This window comes from Ornithorhynchus anatinus, chromosome X1 (assembly GCF_004115215.2).
Source record: "Ornithorhynchus anatinus isolate Pmale09 chromosome X1, mOrnAna1.pri.v4, whole genome shotgun sequence".
NCBI classification, from domain to species: Eukaryota; Metazoa; Chordata; class Mammalia; order Monotremata; family Ornithorhynchidae; genus Ornithorhynchus; species Ornithorhynchus anatinus.
This window is the reverse complement of record NC_041749.1, coordinates 113,339,223-113,356,681: the sequence shown is the minus strand read 5'-3', so window position 1 is coordinate 113,356,681 and position 17,459 is coordinate 113,339,223. Positions and strand designations below refer to the sequence as shown.

Sequence of the window (17,459 nt, the reverse complement as noted above, 5' to 3'; positions counted from 1 at the left end):
GCTGCCCCTCAGAAGCCCTGCCCTACAATTCTGTATCTGAGACTGAAGAGTACTCTCTATTCCTCATTTTATTTCCCTTTGTTCCACTTAATGATGCATTAGGCTGCAATAATTATACCAAGAATTTCATTAGCAATTGGCAGCCTCTTCACCGTGTGGCCCAGGTCTGTCTGAACACATAACTGCATAGGAATGAGTCCCTGGATCCGAATAAATCAAGCCAGGATGCTAGTGTGGCCCTCTTCCCGCCTAAGCACTCACCCCGACTCCTGCCTGTGCCAGGGATCCCCCAAAATAGCCCCCCGCTCAGCCCCTAGTCCCCTCAGCGATGTCCCTCTGGCAATCCTACCCCTGAACCTCGCCGACCAGCCTGTTTGGTGCCTTCCCTCATGCCCCTCCTGGAACGGCAGCACGGGAGAAGCACAAAAAACACTCGAGCAGGGGATGAGCCCTCTCCCACAGTCCCACCCACGCCCGGTTCTAAACGGAGCCTACTCCACACGATCTCATCAACAGCCGCTAGGCAGCCCTTTCGCTGTCGTGGCACGGAGGAGGAGACCTGGTGAACAGCTCCAAAGCAGCAGCTCGGGGGGCAAGAAGGAAACCGAGCGAAGCGAGGCTGTCGGGGCCCCCCCAAAACTGTTCCCTGTCGCTGTCTAGCATTTGGAGGCCTCTGGGCTCTGCAGTGACACCACCTCCAGTGAAGGAGAGCTAGCGGCAGCAGTTCTCTGTTTGCCCTGGGGAGGCTTCTCTGGTATGTAACTCCTTGGCCATTCAACCTCCAGACGTGCCAACTCCCCCTTTCCCCTCCCATCCCACGACCTTCACTGTGTCCACAGAACTAGGTCAGGTACGTGCGCGTGCACATGCCCACGTGCACACACACACACACTCTAGTTTACTTAACTTCCTGATAACAGCCCTTCGGGGGGTCCCGGGGTCTAAGCTCTTGAGGTCATCAGCTCAAGTCCAGCACGAGTGCTTTGGCTTGACCGTTTCATGCTGGGAGAAATCCATGGCTAACACCTACAGATTACAGCTGTTCAGCCGGGGCGGTCCGTCTGTATACACCAGACGAGGCCCCTATAACTGGGAAGGCTCCCCAGGCAACTAAGGCTGTTCAAAAACCACAGCTGGATGGGAAATTTGGAGACGCAGCAGGAAGCGGGAAGCTGCTTCTAAGCCCCAGACTTGGGCAGGGTAACCGACAGGTGCCCAAGTAGCAGGATTCAGAGCACTGACCCAGGAGAACCCTGGAATTGTCCCTCAGGATATACTGCCAAGAAACAAGGCACCAGGCCCTCACTGGATCAGACCAAGAGTCTCATCCAGCCCAGTGCTGTGTCTTTGATGATGAATAACTGGTGAAGAGTCTCCTGGACTGCAAATGGAGGTACAGGCCAGTATGTTCCCTCTGTGCGCAGCCAACATCACCAGATAAGCTCTTACTGCTCCCGCTCCTCGTGGGCCTTACCCTCCAAGGGGTCCTTGGCAAGACCCAGCTGACCGATGATATAGCGGGGGATGTCAGTCTTGATTCCTTGACCCACTTTGGCATGGCCTTCTGCTGCCTCTAAGAGATGGTAAAATTCTTCGGGGTCGAACTCCTGGTTTCAGGGAGGAGGGGAAAGAGGGGGAGAGAGAGAGAGAGAGAGAGAGAGAGAGAGAGAGAAGCCTTGAGCAAGGCCAAGCCCGGCCGGAGCTCTGGCATGAAGATGTGGATGTCTGGCAGAAAACCTTTGGCCTAGAGTCCCATGGACACTGGCCCCCAAAAGGCATCTTCTCTTCTAAGCAGGCCACTTTCTGGTTCTTTCCTGGATCTGGGTGGCAAGGCCATAGCTGAAGGAGTAGTGCTGAAGGGTTGGCTTCAGAAAACAAAGGCTCAACCAGACCAGTGCTAAACAACAGCGCTCTCGGAGTGACTTTCCAAGCCCAGAGGAGGGATAAGCGCCTTTGTGGACTGCAGAAACACACAAGTGCTCCAACTGCAACCCAGAGAGTTTTAGAGGATTGGCTGCCACATTTTCGTGCCCACTCCCCCAGCCTCACCGGCAGCCATTTTAATACTCAACATGGCAGGCCAGAATATCAGCAGATCTTCAATTCTCCCTTGGAGGTCCCTGAGGGTTTTAAATGGCCTTGGAGACCTGGGTTTCAGGGGAGAATGAAACATTCCAGTTCCCAGGTGCCTGGGAGGTTACCTCCTTGGGCCATGGCCGAACTGATCTCTGACTCCACTGAGCATGGGCCACACCACACTAGGTCAGACCAAGGGCCCATCCAGCTCACTGTGGTTAGTGCGACAGTGCCACAGGGGTACTTGGAGACCCCTTGTGTGATGACTGCCCCCCTTGGTGTCCGTCCTCGTGGCAAGCTAGAGAGGTGTCACCTCAAAATGTCAACTCTCCCCCTTCGGCATTCCTAACTTTCCCTCTAGAAACTCAGCTTGGGCTGCTTTTCCGCTGGGCGACCCCAAACACCCAGTGAAGAAAGAACCACCAAGCCTAGTCCAAGGGTCCACACCAGTCAGCCCCGGCAAAATCTTTGGACCCTCCCCTCCTCCCCCACAGAGGGGCGCTCCCCTTGGAGGAGATTGGAAGAGCCTGACAAAGTCTCACCAGGCATTCCAACAGGCGGGCTGGGCGGGAGATCACAATCAGCAGCTTCCTCACCAGCTGGATGATGAAAGCGACTTCCTCACTCTCTGAGCGCTCATGAGCCTGTGGAGACATCATTAGTGGAGACCATCTCCAAATGGCAGGTGACCGAAGAGGATCACAGTCTACCTCTCCCACTCCCAGCCCCCAGGAAGCCTGGGTATGTTCTTAACCCATCAGCTCTGCAGAATCAAAATGGCTAGGGAAGGACTCCAGGGGCCCAACAGTTCTGGGAGTGGAAGATTAATGAATCCTCCCGAGATTACACTTCTTTAGCAGGGGGTTCATCTGGCAACTCCACCCAGCTGCTGGGTTGTCTCTCCACTGAGGGACTCAATCACCTTGCCACCTCCTACCTCGCCTTGCTGCTTTTCTACTACAACCCAGCCTACATACTTCACTCCTTCAATGCCAACCTACTCACTGTACCTCAATCTCATCTATCTCGCCACCAACCTCTCACCCATGTCCTGCCCTTGGCCTGGAAAGCCCTCCCTCTTTATATCCGACAGATAATTACTCTCCCCACCTTCAAAGCCTCATTGAAGGCACATCTCCTCCAAAAGACCTTCCCCGACTAAGCCCTCTTTTCCTCTTTTCCCACTCCCTTTTGCGTTGCCCAGATTCGCTCCCTTTATTCATTCCTCCCTCAGCCCCACAGCACTTATGTATGTATCTGTAATTTATGTATTTATATTAACGTCTGTCTCCCCCTCTAGCCTGAGCTCGCTGAGTGGGCAGGGATTGTGTCTACCAACTTGGTTATATTGTACACTCCTAAGAGCTTAGTACAGTCCTCTGCAAACAGCATGTGCTCAATAAATATGACTGATTGATTGATTGGAAGAGAGTTCTCATTACCCAAGGGTCTCAGAAGGCTCTCAGGGTTGCTCTGACCCCTTTCTGCTCACCTCTACCATGCTCTGGGTCCAAGAGAGGCCATGGAGCTGGCCCTAGGCTATCTGGGCAGAAGGAAAATTCAAGCTTCCCCCTGGGTTCTTCCTCAGAGAACTAAAATGGGAGCTAAGGGCTCACCTCCATGTTCCCTCAGCTATTGGCAGGGGAAGGAGGGAGGGAGGGAGGGAAGGAGGACATGGGTAATTTCTAGACCAGAGACAGAGCAGATGGTTGGGGTCAGTCACCTAACCCACTGGCGTCCCAAATATACTTTCTGAACTCACATCTTGGAGCATCTTTTCTAGCTTCTCCTGCAGCTCCAGGAAGTAGCGGGAGGTGATGAGGGCTTCCTGGGACTTGCCCAGGCAGTCCCGTGCCAGCTCCACTATTTGGTGGTGAATGAAGCCCAGGACTCCATCTGCCAGGGCTAATGTGCTGCTTGGAGAGAAGTTGGTGATAATGTCCTGCAGCCGCTCTTCCATCTGTGCCGTGGCCTGGGGACGGGGGGAGAGAGCAGAGGACAGACACAGAGAAAGACACTCTTTAGGTGTTAATTATTATTATTATTATTATTATTATTATGGTATCTGCTAAGCACTTACTGCATGTCAAGGGTACTGTTCTAAGCACTGGACTAGATACAAATTAATCAGGTTGGATATAGGCCCTGTCCCACATGGGGCTCATAGTCTAAGTAGGAGGGAGAACACGAATTGAATCCCTATTTTACCGTTAAGGAAACTGAGACAAAGAGAAGTTAAGTGGACTTGCCCAAGGTCACACAGCAGACAAGTGGTAGATCTGGGATTAGAACCCAGATCCGCTGACTCCCAGACCTGTGCTCTTTCAGGTAGGCCTTGACGCTTCCCGGCTGCAGGTGTCCCCTGCAGCCAGCTCAGAGGAGGACCCAAGAGCTCTAAGCTCTCCAGTATAGGTCCTTAAAACAATTCCATTGCTCACTGTGACCCTCACAGACCCAAAGGCCAGGAATGGTTCCCTCCCACCTTCAAACCCAAGTTCCAGCCCTGTACTCCTCTTTGGGGACAGCCACCCCCTCACTCTGGCTCCCCAGAGCAAAAGGAATTGCCTGGCCAGGGAATAAATGCCAGAAACTGAAACCTTCCAAGCAGCAGTGTGGCCTGGTGGAAAGGAGCCTGCGTCTGGGAACCAGGGGACCTGGGTTCTAATCCTGGCTTGCCATTTGTCTGCAATGTGACTGTGGGCAAATCACTTCAGTCCTCTGCGCCTCAGTTTCCACATCTGTAAAATGGGGGTTCAATATCCATCTTCCTTCTACTTAGACTTTGAGCGCTATAAGGGCTGGGGATCGTGTCCAACCTGTTTATCCTGTATCTACCCCAGTGCTTAGTAAAGTGCTTGGCACCTAGTACACGCTAAACAAATACTATTATTATTATCATTTGTCCCCTCATGCGGGCCAGGCGCTTACCTTGGGAAATCGCTCTTTGTAGACATGGTTCATCATCACGATCTCATTGTCAAATGTTCCACTTGTTCGTCCAGGGCTGAGAGGAAAGAGACACCCACACCCAATGAAGCTGCGTGTCTTTGGGCAGTGGAGTAGTCAGGGGACTGCTGTTTCACCGTTGCTTGGACAATGCTGTTTCTGGCATGGTCGAGTACACATCTGCTCCCTCACCAGGGGCGCGGGGAGGAACGGGGAGGGGGAGGGCTTAAAGGGTGGAAGTTCCACCCCTTGATGGCTGTCCTGTTGCGGCGGATAGGATTTACAGGAGACCTGTTGCTGCTGTTGCCTCCCCTCCCTCCCCAGCACAGCTGGGACCACCTCGGGTCTGAGTCCCAGCCATCCCCTACGGGCTGTGGCGGTCCGGCATTCTGGCCAAACAGGACTCCAGAAAGCCCCCATGCAGGGTGGCTAGGAGACCTTGGTTTTCTCTTCTGTGCGGGGAGGGGCAGGTGCGGGGCTCTACAACACTGGCATCAACCATCTTGACTGCCAGGTCGGTGTCTCTGCTGTTTCTTCCAGCACTTAGAACAATGCTTGGCACATAGTAAATGCTTAACAAGTACCATTATTACTATTATTCTGTACCCCCAGCTCCTGCAGGCCCAGGACTTAAGTGGAGACCACTGCTGTGCATGGAGCCTGTGGTGTTGTCAAATCCCCAGAGCTGAGGAGGGAAGAGGGACAGGTAGAGCCAGGATTCCACCTGGTAAGGAGACCACAGAGGAAGGCCCCCGACCTGTCGCCCCTTCCTACCTGAGACTCCTGGAGCGAGGGCGCATACAGGGTGACCGGCGCCCATCTTCGTCGGTGACGCTCTCCGTGCTGCGGAAGTGCTTGGACAGGAAGTGCAGCTCGTCAGGGGTCGGCTGGTACGGCAGCTGGTGGAGTCGCTCCTGGGAGGATGACGATGACTGTGCGGGAGAGAGGCATGACGAGTCTGGGTGCAGCCCAACCTGATGGTGAAGGGGGCTGGGCCTTAATCCCACAGCCTGCCTGGTCACTGCACTCCCAGCCTGAGCCTTGTGTGTCTGAGGGGCTGGGGGTCTCGCCCTGCTGGGGGCTGCCGGTTTCCCCTCAGGTTTCTTGGCCTCCGAGTCTATGTTGGAGAAGCCCCGGTTGAGTCACTGGGGACAAACGCGTGGAGAACCTTCCCCCTTTCCTTGACTGTAAGATCGTTGTGGGCAGGGAACATGTCTACCAACTCTGTTATACTGTTCTCTCCCATGTGCTTACGATAGTGCTCCGCACATAGTAAGAGCTCAATAAACACAACTGATTGATTGTCATCTGTGAGCACGTAAGCTGAGGAGGTTCTCTGGAGCGATGCTGGTTCTTCCTCACTCTGGGCTGCCTGGAGAGCTGCAGGGACCTTGCAGGGTCCGACGCCCTAGGCTAAGATTCACCCCCACGTTTTCAGCAAATCCCCCAGGACACAGAGTTCTGGGATTTGTCCAGGAAAACTGATGACATTGGAAGCAGACTTCATCAAGGGACCACAAGGGAAGGGTGTCCGCAGATGCCCTCTACCCTGCCCACCGCCCCCACCCCCCCGGCTTTTTCTCTGAGCGAGCCACTGCCTCCGACTCCCTCCCCCGGGCCCTGGACCAGGGTATAGAGTTTTACCGAGACTGTGGAGCTGGGGGTGTTGGTCCCATAGCCAGAAGAGGGGAGTGACGCCAGTGACCACCGGCGGCCATCAGCCCTGGAAGGAGAGAGCATGGGGAAGGAAATGGTTCATGGGCATTAGTGAGTCCTGGCGAGTCTAACCAGCAAAGGGGCCCAGGCTCTATTGCACAGCAATGATTTTTTCTGTGTAGGAGCATCCGCTTTTGGAGGTCCTCTACCTGAGCGGTCTCTGTTCCCTGCCAACCCCATCATAAGCACAGGAATCCACTTCAAGCCAATGGGGTGCTCACACTCTAGGATGTCGCCCACCAATCCCAAACTGCTTTAAAGTAGATTAGCGTTTGGGCCTCAGTCTGCAGGCAGCGTTCTTTCAGGGATCCATGGGATGTAGCCTTTTCCATCTGGGTGGCAGAGAGATTCTGGAAGCCAGTCACCAAGCTCAATTCAGTCTCATCCCTAAGTCCTAACTGTGGGTCAGAGGAATCCACCGGGCGACACTGGTAGGTCAGCTCTGGATGTTGCATGACAAAGGCAGTCAGCTCCAGAAGAAGCCTTCTCCTTCCCACCTTCCTCTCTCACCCTTTAAAACTCCGGTGCTGAAGTCAGTTGGAGACCATCATGCACCATTTCCCCTCCCCAGGTCATCAGACATTCCCTATTTCTCTATCTCTCATACACACATATACATTCTCATACTCTCTCTCCCTCTCTCTCCCCATTCTCCTTCGTTCTCTGCCATCCTCCTGTACCTCTCACCCCAGCGGGATTTCATTCTCTGCAGAAATTACCTGTCACTCCGAGGCGCCTGGCTACAGGAGGATTGGAGATTTATCAGCCAGGAAGAGGAAAGGAAACCCGAGTGACAGGAGGAAAGAGACAAGGGTGAGAAGAAAACAAGAAAAAAAGGAAGAAAAAAAGAAAGGAAGAAAGAAGGAAAGAAAGAAAGGAAGAAAGAAAGAAGCAGGAGGAGAAGAAGGTATTTAAGAGCTGAAGCTCGACTAAGCCCTGGCAGCTTCTTCACGAAGTGTCTCGCCCAGCAGCCAGGCGCAAAGATTCCTCCTGGGAGGGGAGGGGACACTTCTGTGCCCAGGTGGGGCAGTTATGGGGTCCTGCTTTGTGCCTTTAGCTTGGAGACCACTCTGGTCTCCCCATTCCCTTCCAAGCCTCGGAGAGTGGAAGATAGAGGCAGCCCCCAAATGGCTCCTTTGCCCTAAAGAATGTAGTTTTGGGGGCCACTGAGAGATAGAGTAATGGAAGACCAAAATGCTGCAACTCTGCCCTGAGCTGCTGAAGACCCGGCCTCTCTGGCCCAGTGGCAAGTAGAAGGTTGCAGGGAAGTTGAGATAGAGCAGCCCAGGTGCCTGTGACCACCAGGCACCATCTGACTCAGATTCTCATTATTTCTCTCTAGAGGTGAAAGGCAGATCTGATCAGCTAGACCATCCACAAGGCATCCTACCCCTACCACCCACTGCTTCCATATTCCCTAATTAACAGCTAGCTCCCAGGGATAATGGGAAGAAACTTACCTGCGTGCAAAGGGAAAATTGATAGACGTGCTGGTTGAAAAATTCCGGGGGCTGTCCAAAGGGCTGCTCCCGGCTGGGGGAAAGAGGTCAGAAAAGAGATCACAGAGTGAGCCAGGAACCGGCTTGCTCAATCTTCCTTGAGTTCAACCCCAGTCCCAGTCTGATCGGATTCTGAAGGCTGTTCCCATTTCTCGCCTGCAGAACTTTCCAGGAAAATGGCTCCCAGGGGTTCCAGAGGGAAAGTCAGGAATGCAGCCATAGCCTGGATGTTCAAGAGGGCAACCAGAGTACGGCTCCTCACGGCATCCTGTTGCCATGGAGACAGACCACTGTGCAATACAGTGGTCCCATGCGTGGGCTGACCTTCTTATTCTTACCCAAGAAATGCATCCCTGTCAAACCATCCAGCCCTTCCCTGTTTCTCCCGGGGGGCATGTGGACTCAGAAGCTGGGGGTCAGGACTTCCAAATCTATTCCTAGCTGTGAGAGAGCTTGATCTGCGGTCAGCACCCTGAAGTCCTGGCCTCCCCAGCACCTGCAGAAATGCCTAAGTCCTTCACGCCAAGACTCTGTCCTCCCCTAAAGGGGAAACAAAGGGCCCAAGTGTGGCAACTGGAGGGCCCTTTTCCCAGAAGGGAAGGGCGAAGAAGCTACATCAGAGGTCCACAGATTTTCCCTGTGGCCCACTCATTCTGCCAAGCCCACTGCCCCGAGGCACTTCTGCACTCTTACCCGTTGGCACCGAGAGCGGGGACAGTGGCCGGGAGAGGGTTGGCGATGGCGTGCCTACTACCAGGCTCTTCCTGTTGCTGCTCCGACAACTAGAAATGAAGACACGAGAGGATGGGGTGGTTACGAGAAATGGGCAAGGAAGAAATACCCACAATGCCCCAAGATCAGCAAGCTCTTCCTTCAGCCATCTCAGGCCTCCACCGTGCAGCGTCTCTCACTTGCTCTGAGGCCACAGGCCCCCTAAACCAGGGCTGGAGCCAAAATTTTCCACCTTTCCTCTCGGCCTTTTGGCCAGCAAACACAGAAGGTGGTGTCCTCGGGCCAGGTTCTATGGGCCCTCCACGTCTACCCTGGCCCATGGCCCTGAGCAACACAATCAGGGGGCTGAGGAGAGGAGGAGAAAAATGCACAACCTAAGGAAGCAGCTGAATGCCAACTGTGCCAGCTCCACAAGAGGCTGCTTTGTTATCTACTTCAGTGTCCTTTCCAAAGGCCTTTCTCTGCCTGGAAAAGTGTGGGGGGGGGGGTGGGGGGGGGCGGGCGGTGGTATGTGGTGTGTGGTGTGTGTTTGTGTGCGCGTTTGCATGCGCGTAGGGGAGGCTGGGGTGGTCTTGGTTTGAAGTGAACCCTCCTGAGAGGTGGGGAGGTGAGGGAGAGGAGGGTAGGTGCAAGGGGGGTGAGCGGGAGAGAGGCCACTTTAGAAAACCCTGAGAAAAGGATGCCCTCCCTCCCACTGCACCCTTAACCCCACACCTGGGTGACAATGAATTCATTGGGATTCATTTTCCTTTCCTGCTCTGTTGCCTTGGCCTCTGAAATGGAAGAGCAGCTGTTCCCTCCCCCTCCCCCTCTCCCCACCTCATGTTGGACTAGCCATAGTTCGTTATCTGTCACTTAGTGTGAAAGAACAGATCCCTTGCAGGGACACAAAAGCTGTGCGTTGGCAGAGAAAAGTCAAGAGGAGTTTTCCCCTCCGCCCCCTCCCCTTCCCCCTCCCCACATGCACCCATGCATGCACGCACACACGCACACGCCAATCACCGGGGAATGGCTCTGGTGTAGCAAATCCGGATGCATCTTGACACCTTAACAGCTCTTCCTCACCCCCAAAATCTGCCAAACACTCCATGCAGTGCTGATCCACTTAAATCCCTCCCCATATCCCAGACCCAGAAGCTGTGTCCCTTTCTGCTTTCTAGCAGGATCGGAAAGTTTAAGTACCGAGGGCCAGCAAATGCCTTGTGGAAAAGCCTATCGTGGCCACCTGGTGAGGCAGGAAGCCCTCAGTGTCTCCTGCACAGTGCTGTCTGCCACTGCAAGGGCAGGGGAGGGGGGCTTGCATCCCTCCTGAGAAAGACACAGCCTAATCCACTGAGGTGACTGAAATGATTTCGAGAGCCCTAAGGCACAGGCTGCGTGGGAAAACCTGAATGGAGACAACACTTCGGCTTGAATGATGAAGTGGGTCACACTGAATGTCCTGGGGGTCTTCTTCAGGCAGAGCACTGTGATGAGAGTCTGCTTTCAAAACAGAAACGGAAACCCACAAATGGGCTGGAAAAGGGGAGGGTGATTTGGCCTCTTGCATAGCCTCACCCCCTCTAAGTCTGGACCCCCTAAAACCACCTTCTGCAGCACTTACTCGTACTTACCTTTCTTTATCCTCTGTAGCCTTCCCTACCAGTAATACAATTTAATGTCTGACTCCCCCGCTAGATTCTAAATTCCTTGAGGGCAGGGAGAGTGTCTAACAACTCTATTGTACTGTCCTCTGCCAAGTGCTTAATTCAGTGCTCTACACACAGCAAACACTCAATAAGTACCATTGATTGTTTTACGGCCTTATATTTTCTCCAAAAGCCCAGAGATAATGACTTCTAGATCATCAACTTAGTTTAACTTCACTTAAATCTTTATCAAGCCATCGATCGGAGAGGCTGGGAAAGGCAGTTTGGCAGTGTGGATGAGGCCGCGGCTGGAAGTCAGAAGAGCCAGATTCTAGTCCCCTTTCCACCACTTGTCTGCTGTGTGGCTTTGAGTATGTCATTTAGCCTCTCTGTGCCTCAGTTTCCTCATCTGCAAAATGGAGATTAAATCCCCCTCCCTCCAATTTATACTGTGAGCCCCATCTGGAACAGGGACTGTTGTCCAACTCATTTACCTTGTATCTACCCCAGCACTTGGAACAGTCCCTGGCACACAGTAAGCAAGTACGACCCAAAATGAATTAATGTTGAGGTGCCTCTGGTGGGGGTTGGGGTGAGGTTCACCATTCCCAAGGTAATTAGCTCAAGATAACAGCAATAAAGTGAATCGTGTGCAAAGCCCCAAGGTTGCCTCAAGACAATGCAGAGAGGAATTTCCTGGTGTCAACTGGAAATTGAGAAGCCCCGCTGCCAACTGAGGTAGAACTGAAGACCTGAGAGCTGACCTGTGATCTCACCATGGCCACCGAACATGACCAGTGGCAAAGATGACAATTTTTACATCACGAGAGACCCATTTGAATGGTCATGCCAAATGTATGTAACATACAAGCACATGCTAGGTGCGCTCTCTGGACAGTGCTCACGCAAACTGCTGGTAATAAAAAGAATAATAATGTTGGTATTTGTTAAGCGCTTACTATGTGCAGAGCACTGTTCTAAGCGCTGGGGTAGACACAGGGGAATCAGGTTGTCCCACGTGGGGCTCACAGTTAATCCCCATTTTACAGATGAGGGAACTGAGGCACGGAGAAGTGAAGTGACTCGCCCACAGTCACACAGCTGACAAGTGGCAGAGCTGGGATTCGAACCCATGACCTCTGACTCCAAAGCCCGTGCTCTTTTCCACTGAGCCACGCTGCTTCTCCAGAAGTAGCGTGGCCTAGTGTGAAAAGAGTCCGAGTCTAGGAGTCCTAGGACCTGGGTTCTAATCCCAGATCTGCCATTTACCTTCTGTGTGTGACCTTGGGCTTTCATTTCACTGCTCTGGGTCTCAGGTTCCTCATCAGTAAAATGGGATTCAATATGGGTTCTCCCTCCTACTTAGGTCGGGAGCGCCATGTGGGACAGGGACTGTGAACTACCTGATTATCTTGTATCTACTCTACCACTTAGTACGGTGCTTGGCACATAGTAAGCGCTTAACAAATTACAAAATAATGATGATGATAATAAATGTGATCCCGGGCAATAAACTTAACTCTGTTTATACAATGGATTATGTTTCTTGCTAGAGGATAAAGGGGATGTTAACCAACACTTAGATCTGCTTCAGGCTAGTACCCAAAAGCACAGGTCTACGAAGAGGAACAAGGGGAGGAGCCCCTTGGGGTCTGGCTAACAAAAAGATACCTGCTCTCCCTCTTTTACTTTGTGATCCCCAATAAGACAGAGACTGTCTGAAGTGATTATCTTCTATCTTTCCCACCATTTAGCACACAGTAAGTACCAAATAAAAGCCGTGGGGTGGGGGGCGAGAAATCAACAGTTTAACCACCAGTAGAGGAACCCTTAATAAGGACAAGGGACAGTTTTGCTTCTGACTCACCCTGTGCTAGGGCTAGAGATCAGGGTTAATCCAAGCAGCACTGACATCCCACAGCGCCCCCCCCCCCCCCGTCCCCGTCCCCGTCCGTCCCCCCCCCCCCGCTTCTCCCAACAAGCCAGCTTGGTTTTTACATCCTTCTGTTGGCTTGTCTCCCGACTGCAAATGAATCCACTCCCTTAGCAGAGCCAAACAAGTCATTTCAAGAGTCCAGAAGTGATTTATTGGCCTAGGACAGGCTCCAGTGAAAGGGAAGGGGGAGGGCACCCCAGGTTTGCTCCGCCATTTTACTTCCACGTGGAACACCACACAGATTGAGCTCTAGACCTTTTGGCTGCACCCACCCTGCCTCTGTCAGCACAGCGATGCAGATGTACAAGGGAGGAGAGCTGAAAATACTAACCCTCCCCTCACCGCCCCCCCGCCACACCCCCCCCCCTCCGGCCCCCGTCTCCCCCTGAAGAAAAGGCAAGAGGCCCTCAGTCTTTCCTCATGTCTCTCCCTGGTCCTTCTCTCAGCTCATCCAGATGTGCTCACTTGTTTAATTCTCCACAATATACAGTTCCTGCTTCTACGAATACGACAGGGGCTTTCTACCCCTCAAATCATTTCCCTAAAAATGAGGGTGAAATCCCCAAAATGTAATGTTTTTTAAAGGTACGGTTTTTAACACATTCACTGCTCAGATGTACTTAAGTCACTTTACAAATTCACCCTAATTTTGGCACGGCTGACAAGTTGCTTTAGCACATTTATTAGCCCTGGCATTTACTGAATGACTCACTGTGTTAAGTATGGAGAGCGATACAATACAATCAGATCCATTATACTGTACGCTCCTTGAGGGCAAGGAACACGTCTACTAGTACAGTGCTCTGCACAGAGTAAGTGTTCAGTCAATACCATTGATTGATTGAGCCCAAACAGAGTAGGAGTAGCAGATATCCTCTCCCCACTTTACAGAGGAGGAAACTAAGGTACAGAGAGGTTAAATGAGTTGTCCATGGTCACACAGCAATCAATCATATTTACAGAGTGCTTATGATCAGTGCACCATAATAATAATGTTGGTATTTGTTAAGCGCTTACTATGTGTCAAGCACTGTTCTAAGCACTGGAGTGGATACAAGGTAATGAGGTTGTCCCACATGGGGTTCACAGTCTTGGGAAGCAGCGTGACTCAGTGGAAAGAGCCCGGGCTTGGGAGTCAGAGGTCATGGATTTGAATCCTGGCTCTGCCACTTGTCAGCTGTGTGACTGTGGGCAAGTCACTTCACTTCTTTGTGCCTCAGTTATCTCATCTGTAAAATGGGGATTGTCTGTGAGCCTGTGGGACAACCTGATTACCCTGTATCTCCCCCAGCGCTTAGAACAGTGCTCTGCACATAGTAAGTGCTTAACAAATGCCAACAGTATTATTATTACTATTATTATTAATCCCCATTTTACAGTTGAGGTAACTGAGGCACAGAGAAGTTAAGTGACTTGCCCATGGTCACACAGGTGACAAGTGGCGGAGTCGCGATTAGAACTCATGACCTCTGACTCCCAAGCCCGGGCTCTTTCCACTAAGCCACGGTTTGGGAAAGCACAATAGAATTAGTAGACATGATTCCTGCCCTCGAGGACCTTACGATCTAGTGGGAGAGACAGACGCTGAAATAAACAACAAATAGAAAGTATCCGAGTTAAAGATGCACTTAAAAGCTCTTAGACTGTGAGCCACTCTCCTCTCCCCTGTGCCCCCCCCCCCACCGCGGGACAGGGGACCATGCTAATTCTCACATATGTATTCTCTCCTGGAACTTAATAAAGTGCTCTAAATACAGTAAGTGTTTAATAAATAATAATAATGATGGTATTCGTTAAGCGCTTACTATGTGCCAAACACTATGGAGATGTGTGAATATCCAAGGTCCTAGGTGGTGGTAAAGTGGCAATAGAGAAGCAGCATGTCCTAGTGGATACAGCACAGGCCTGGTAGTCAGAAGGACCTGGGTTCTAACTTCAGTTCTCCCACTTGTGTGTGTGGTTTTTTTATGGTACTTAAGTGCTTTTTATGCTTCAAACACTGTTCTAAGCACTGGGATGGGTACAAGTCAGTTAGGTCGGACACAGTCCCTGTCCCGCATGAGGCTCACAGTTGGAGGGAGAACAGGCATCGAATCCCCATTTTACAGTTGAGGAAACTGAGGCACAGAGAAATTAAGTGACTTTCCCAAGGTCACACAGCAAGTAATTGGCAGAGCAATGGTAAGCAGGGATTAGAACCCAGGCGGTCTGACTCCCAAGCCCATGCTCTTTCAACTAGGCCACACTGCTTCTCTACTTGTCTGATGTGTGACCTTGGGCAAGTCACTTAACTTCTCTGTGCCCCAGTTACTTCATCTGTAAAATGGGGATTAAGACTGTGAACCCCATGTGGGACATGGATTTTGTCCAACCTGATTACCTTGCATCTACCCCAGCGCTTAGAACAGTGCCTGGCACATAGTACGTGCTCAACACATACCATTAAAAAACATTTAGGGAGGATATAAAGTGGGGAGATGAGAGATTAATCAGTGAAGAAGGAGATGTGGTTTCATAAGAGCCTTGAAGAAGGGGAGAGCAGCGGTCTGCTGGATGTGAAGAGGGGAGTTCCAGGTGACGGGAGAGACAAGAACAAGGCCCAGCAAGGCCCAGAGAGGCAGCATGGCCTAGTGAGAAACAGCACAGGCCTGGGAGTCAGAGGACTTTGGTTCTAATCCTGCCTCTGCCAATTGCTATGTGATCTTGGGCAAGTTGCCTAACTTCTCTGTGCCTCAGTTTCCTCAACTGAAAAATGGGGATTCAATACCCATTCTCCTCCCTACTTAGATTGTGAGCCCCATGTGGGACAGGGACCGTGTCCAACCTGATTAACTTGTGTCCATCCCAGTGCTTAGAACAGTGCTTGACATATAGTCAACTCTCAACTAAAATAATAATAATAAGTAGGTTAGCATGAGGAATGAAGTGTGCAAGCTAGGGTGTAATGGAAGAGGAGGGAAGATAAGTAGGAGGGAGGGAGCTGATTGAGTGTCTTAAAGCCAATTGTCAGGAGTTTCTGCTTGATGCAGGGAAAAATAGGCAACCACTGGAGGCTTTTCAGGAATGGGGAAATGTGTGCAGAACAATGCTTAGGGAAAATGATCTGGGTTGCAGAGTGACTTATGGACTGGAAAGGGAGAGACTGGAGGTAGGGAAGTCAGCGAGGAGGTTAATACAGTAGTCCAGCTGGGATATGACAAGTATCTGGATCAGCCTTGCAGCAGCCAGGATAAAAAGGACCAAGGGGATCATGAAAATGCTGTGGGCAAAATGACAGCATTTGGTGACAGACTGAATATGGGGATTTAAAGGACAGGGAGGAGTGAAGGATGCTGCCAATGATTGCAGGCCTGAAAGAGAGGGAGGATGGCGATATTGTCAAGCTGTGATGGGAAATTAGGTGAGAGGATTTGGGAGGGAAGTTGAGGAGTTTGGACATGTTAAGCTTGACGAGTCAGTAATGACATACATGTAGAGAAGTCCTGGAAGCAAGAGGAACTGCAAGATTGCAGAGAAGGTGAGAGGTCGAGGCTTATGAGGTAGATTTGGGAGTCATCTGTACAGCGGTAGTAGTGATTCCCAGTCCCATGTCTTTTCCAATAGGCATCCATTTAAGTGATGAATTATGAATATCTCCACTGTCGTCAACAGAATCGCCATGCCTTTTGGAATGGGATATCGGGAAGGTTGACCCATTTTCAATGTGCCAGACCTAAGTATTTTTTTTTCTGGCAGATTTTCCTTCTCCCCACTCTGTAGAGAGTCTGGCATTTCCTTGGGTAAATGGCGTTCTGGGTCCATTTTTGCTTATCTCTTGTCTGAGTGTCATCATTCTTCTCATTTCAGCATGAAGCCCAAAACATTAAGTTTAAGCAATGGCTAAAGGGTGCCAATGTGGGGCTGGGACACTGAGCAAGGATTTGGTTACTGGCATAATTTGCCAACGTTGGAAAAGAGTAATACTACTGAAGAAACATTAGCCACACAGATGTTGTTGCAGAGAATAATAAAAGTAGGAGAAAATAAAGTGCAATACTTTGGAAATTTAAACCCCACTTGTACCCAAATGTAAAAAATAAACCCTGATCATTACTCTCTAAGCCCTGAAAAATCCCCACCCTGTCATACATAAGTGGAAAAAGACGGGACATGTGTGTATCAACAGTCTGCCGCAAGGTTACCCTGAAGTCTCAAGATATTTTTCTACTTTTTTTAAAAAAAGGACTCAAAAATCACAGCTTGCGTAAAGGCCAAAATATAAGATTAGAGCATTAATAGGGTTGTTATTGCAGCACGACCTAGTGGAAACAGCACAGGCCTGGAAATCAGAGGACTTGGGTTCTAATCCTGGTTCTGCCAAATGCTTGCTCTGTGACCTCAGGCAACTCACTTAACTTCTCTCTGCCTCAGTTCTCCTGTTCCCATGCCTACTTGGACTGTGAGCTCCATGCGGGCCAGGGACTATGTCCAACCTAAGCACTCAATCACCTTGCCCCCTCTTACCTCACCTTGCTACTCTCCTACTACAACTCAGCCCGCACACTTTGGTCCTCAATCTCGTCTATCTCATCACTGACCTTTCGCCCTTGGTCTGCCTCTGGCCTGGAATGGCCTCTGTCTTCATATCTGACAATGACTTGCCCCACCTTCAAAGCCTTATTTAAGGCACATCTCCTCCAAGAGGCCTTCCCTGACTAAGCCTTCCTTTCCTCTACTCCCACTCCCTTCTGTGTCACTCTAACTTGCTCCCTTCGTTCATCCCCTCTCCCAGCCCCAAAGCACTTATGTACATACCTGTAATTAACATCTATGTCCCCCTCTAGATGCAAACTCGTTGTGTGCAGGGAATGTTTCTGTTATGTTTGTTATACTGTACTCTCCCAAGCACTTAGTACAGTGCTCTGCACATAGTAGGCATTCAATAAA

At 51.1% G+C, this 17,459-nt stretch overlaps 1 protein-coding gene across 4 annotated transcripts in view; it reads right to left on the bottom strand.

The window, feature by feature from the left end:
* Window positions 1-17,459, bottom strand: part of MAST3 (microtubule associated serine/threonine kinase 3) — a 96,583-nt gene that overhangs the window by 19,030 nt on the left and 60,094 nt on the right. For all 4 annotated transcript variants that reach the window (XM_029050400.2, XM_029050398.2, XM_029050401.2 and 1 more), the window contains 8 exons: window positions 8,931-9,019; window positions 8,199-8,271; window positions 6,667-6,745; window positions 5,797-5,954; window positions 5,005-5,080; window positions 3,839-4,048; window positions 2,619-2,720; window positions 1,475-1,607 (listed from right to left, as the gene is read on the bottom strand). In XM_029050400.2, coding sequence (XP_028906233.1) covers window positions 1,475-1,607; window positions 2,619-2,720; window positions 3,839-4,048; window positions 5,005-5,080; window positions 5,797-5,954; window positions 6,667-6,745; window positions 8,199-8,271; window positions 8,931-9,019 — 920 coding nt within the window. The remainder of the gene's footprint in view (window positions 1-1,474; window positions 1,608-2,618; window positions 2,721-3,838; window positions 4,049-5,004; window positions 5,081-5,796; window positions 5,955-6,666; window positions 6,746-8,198; window positions 8,272-8,930; window positions 9,020-17,459) is intronic.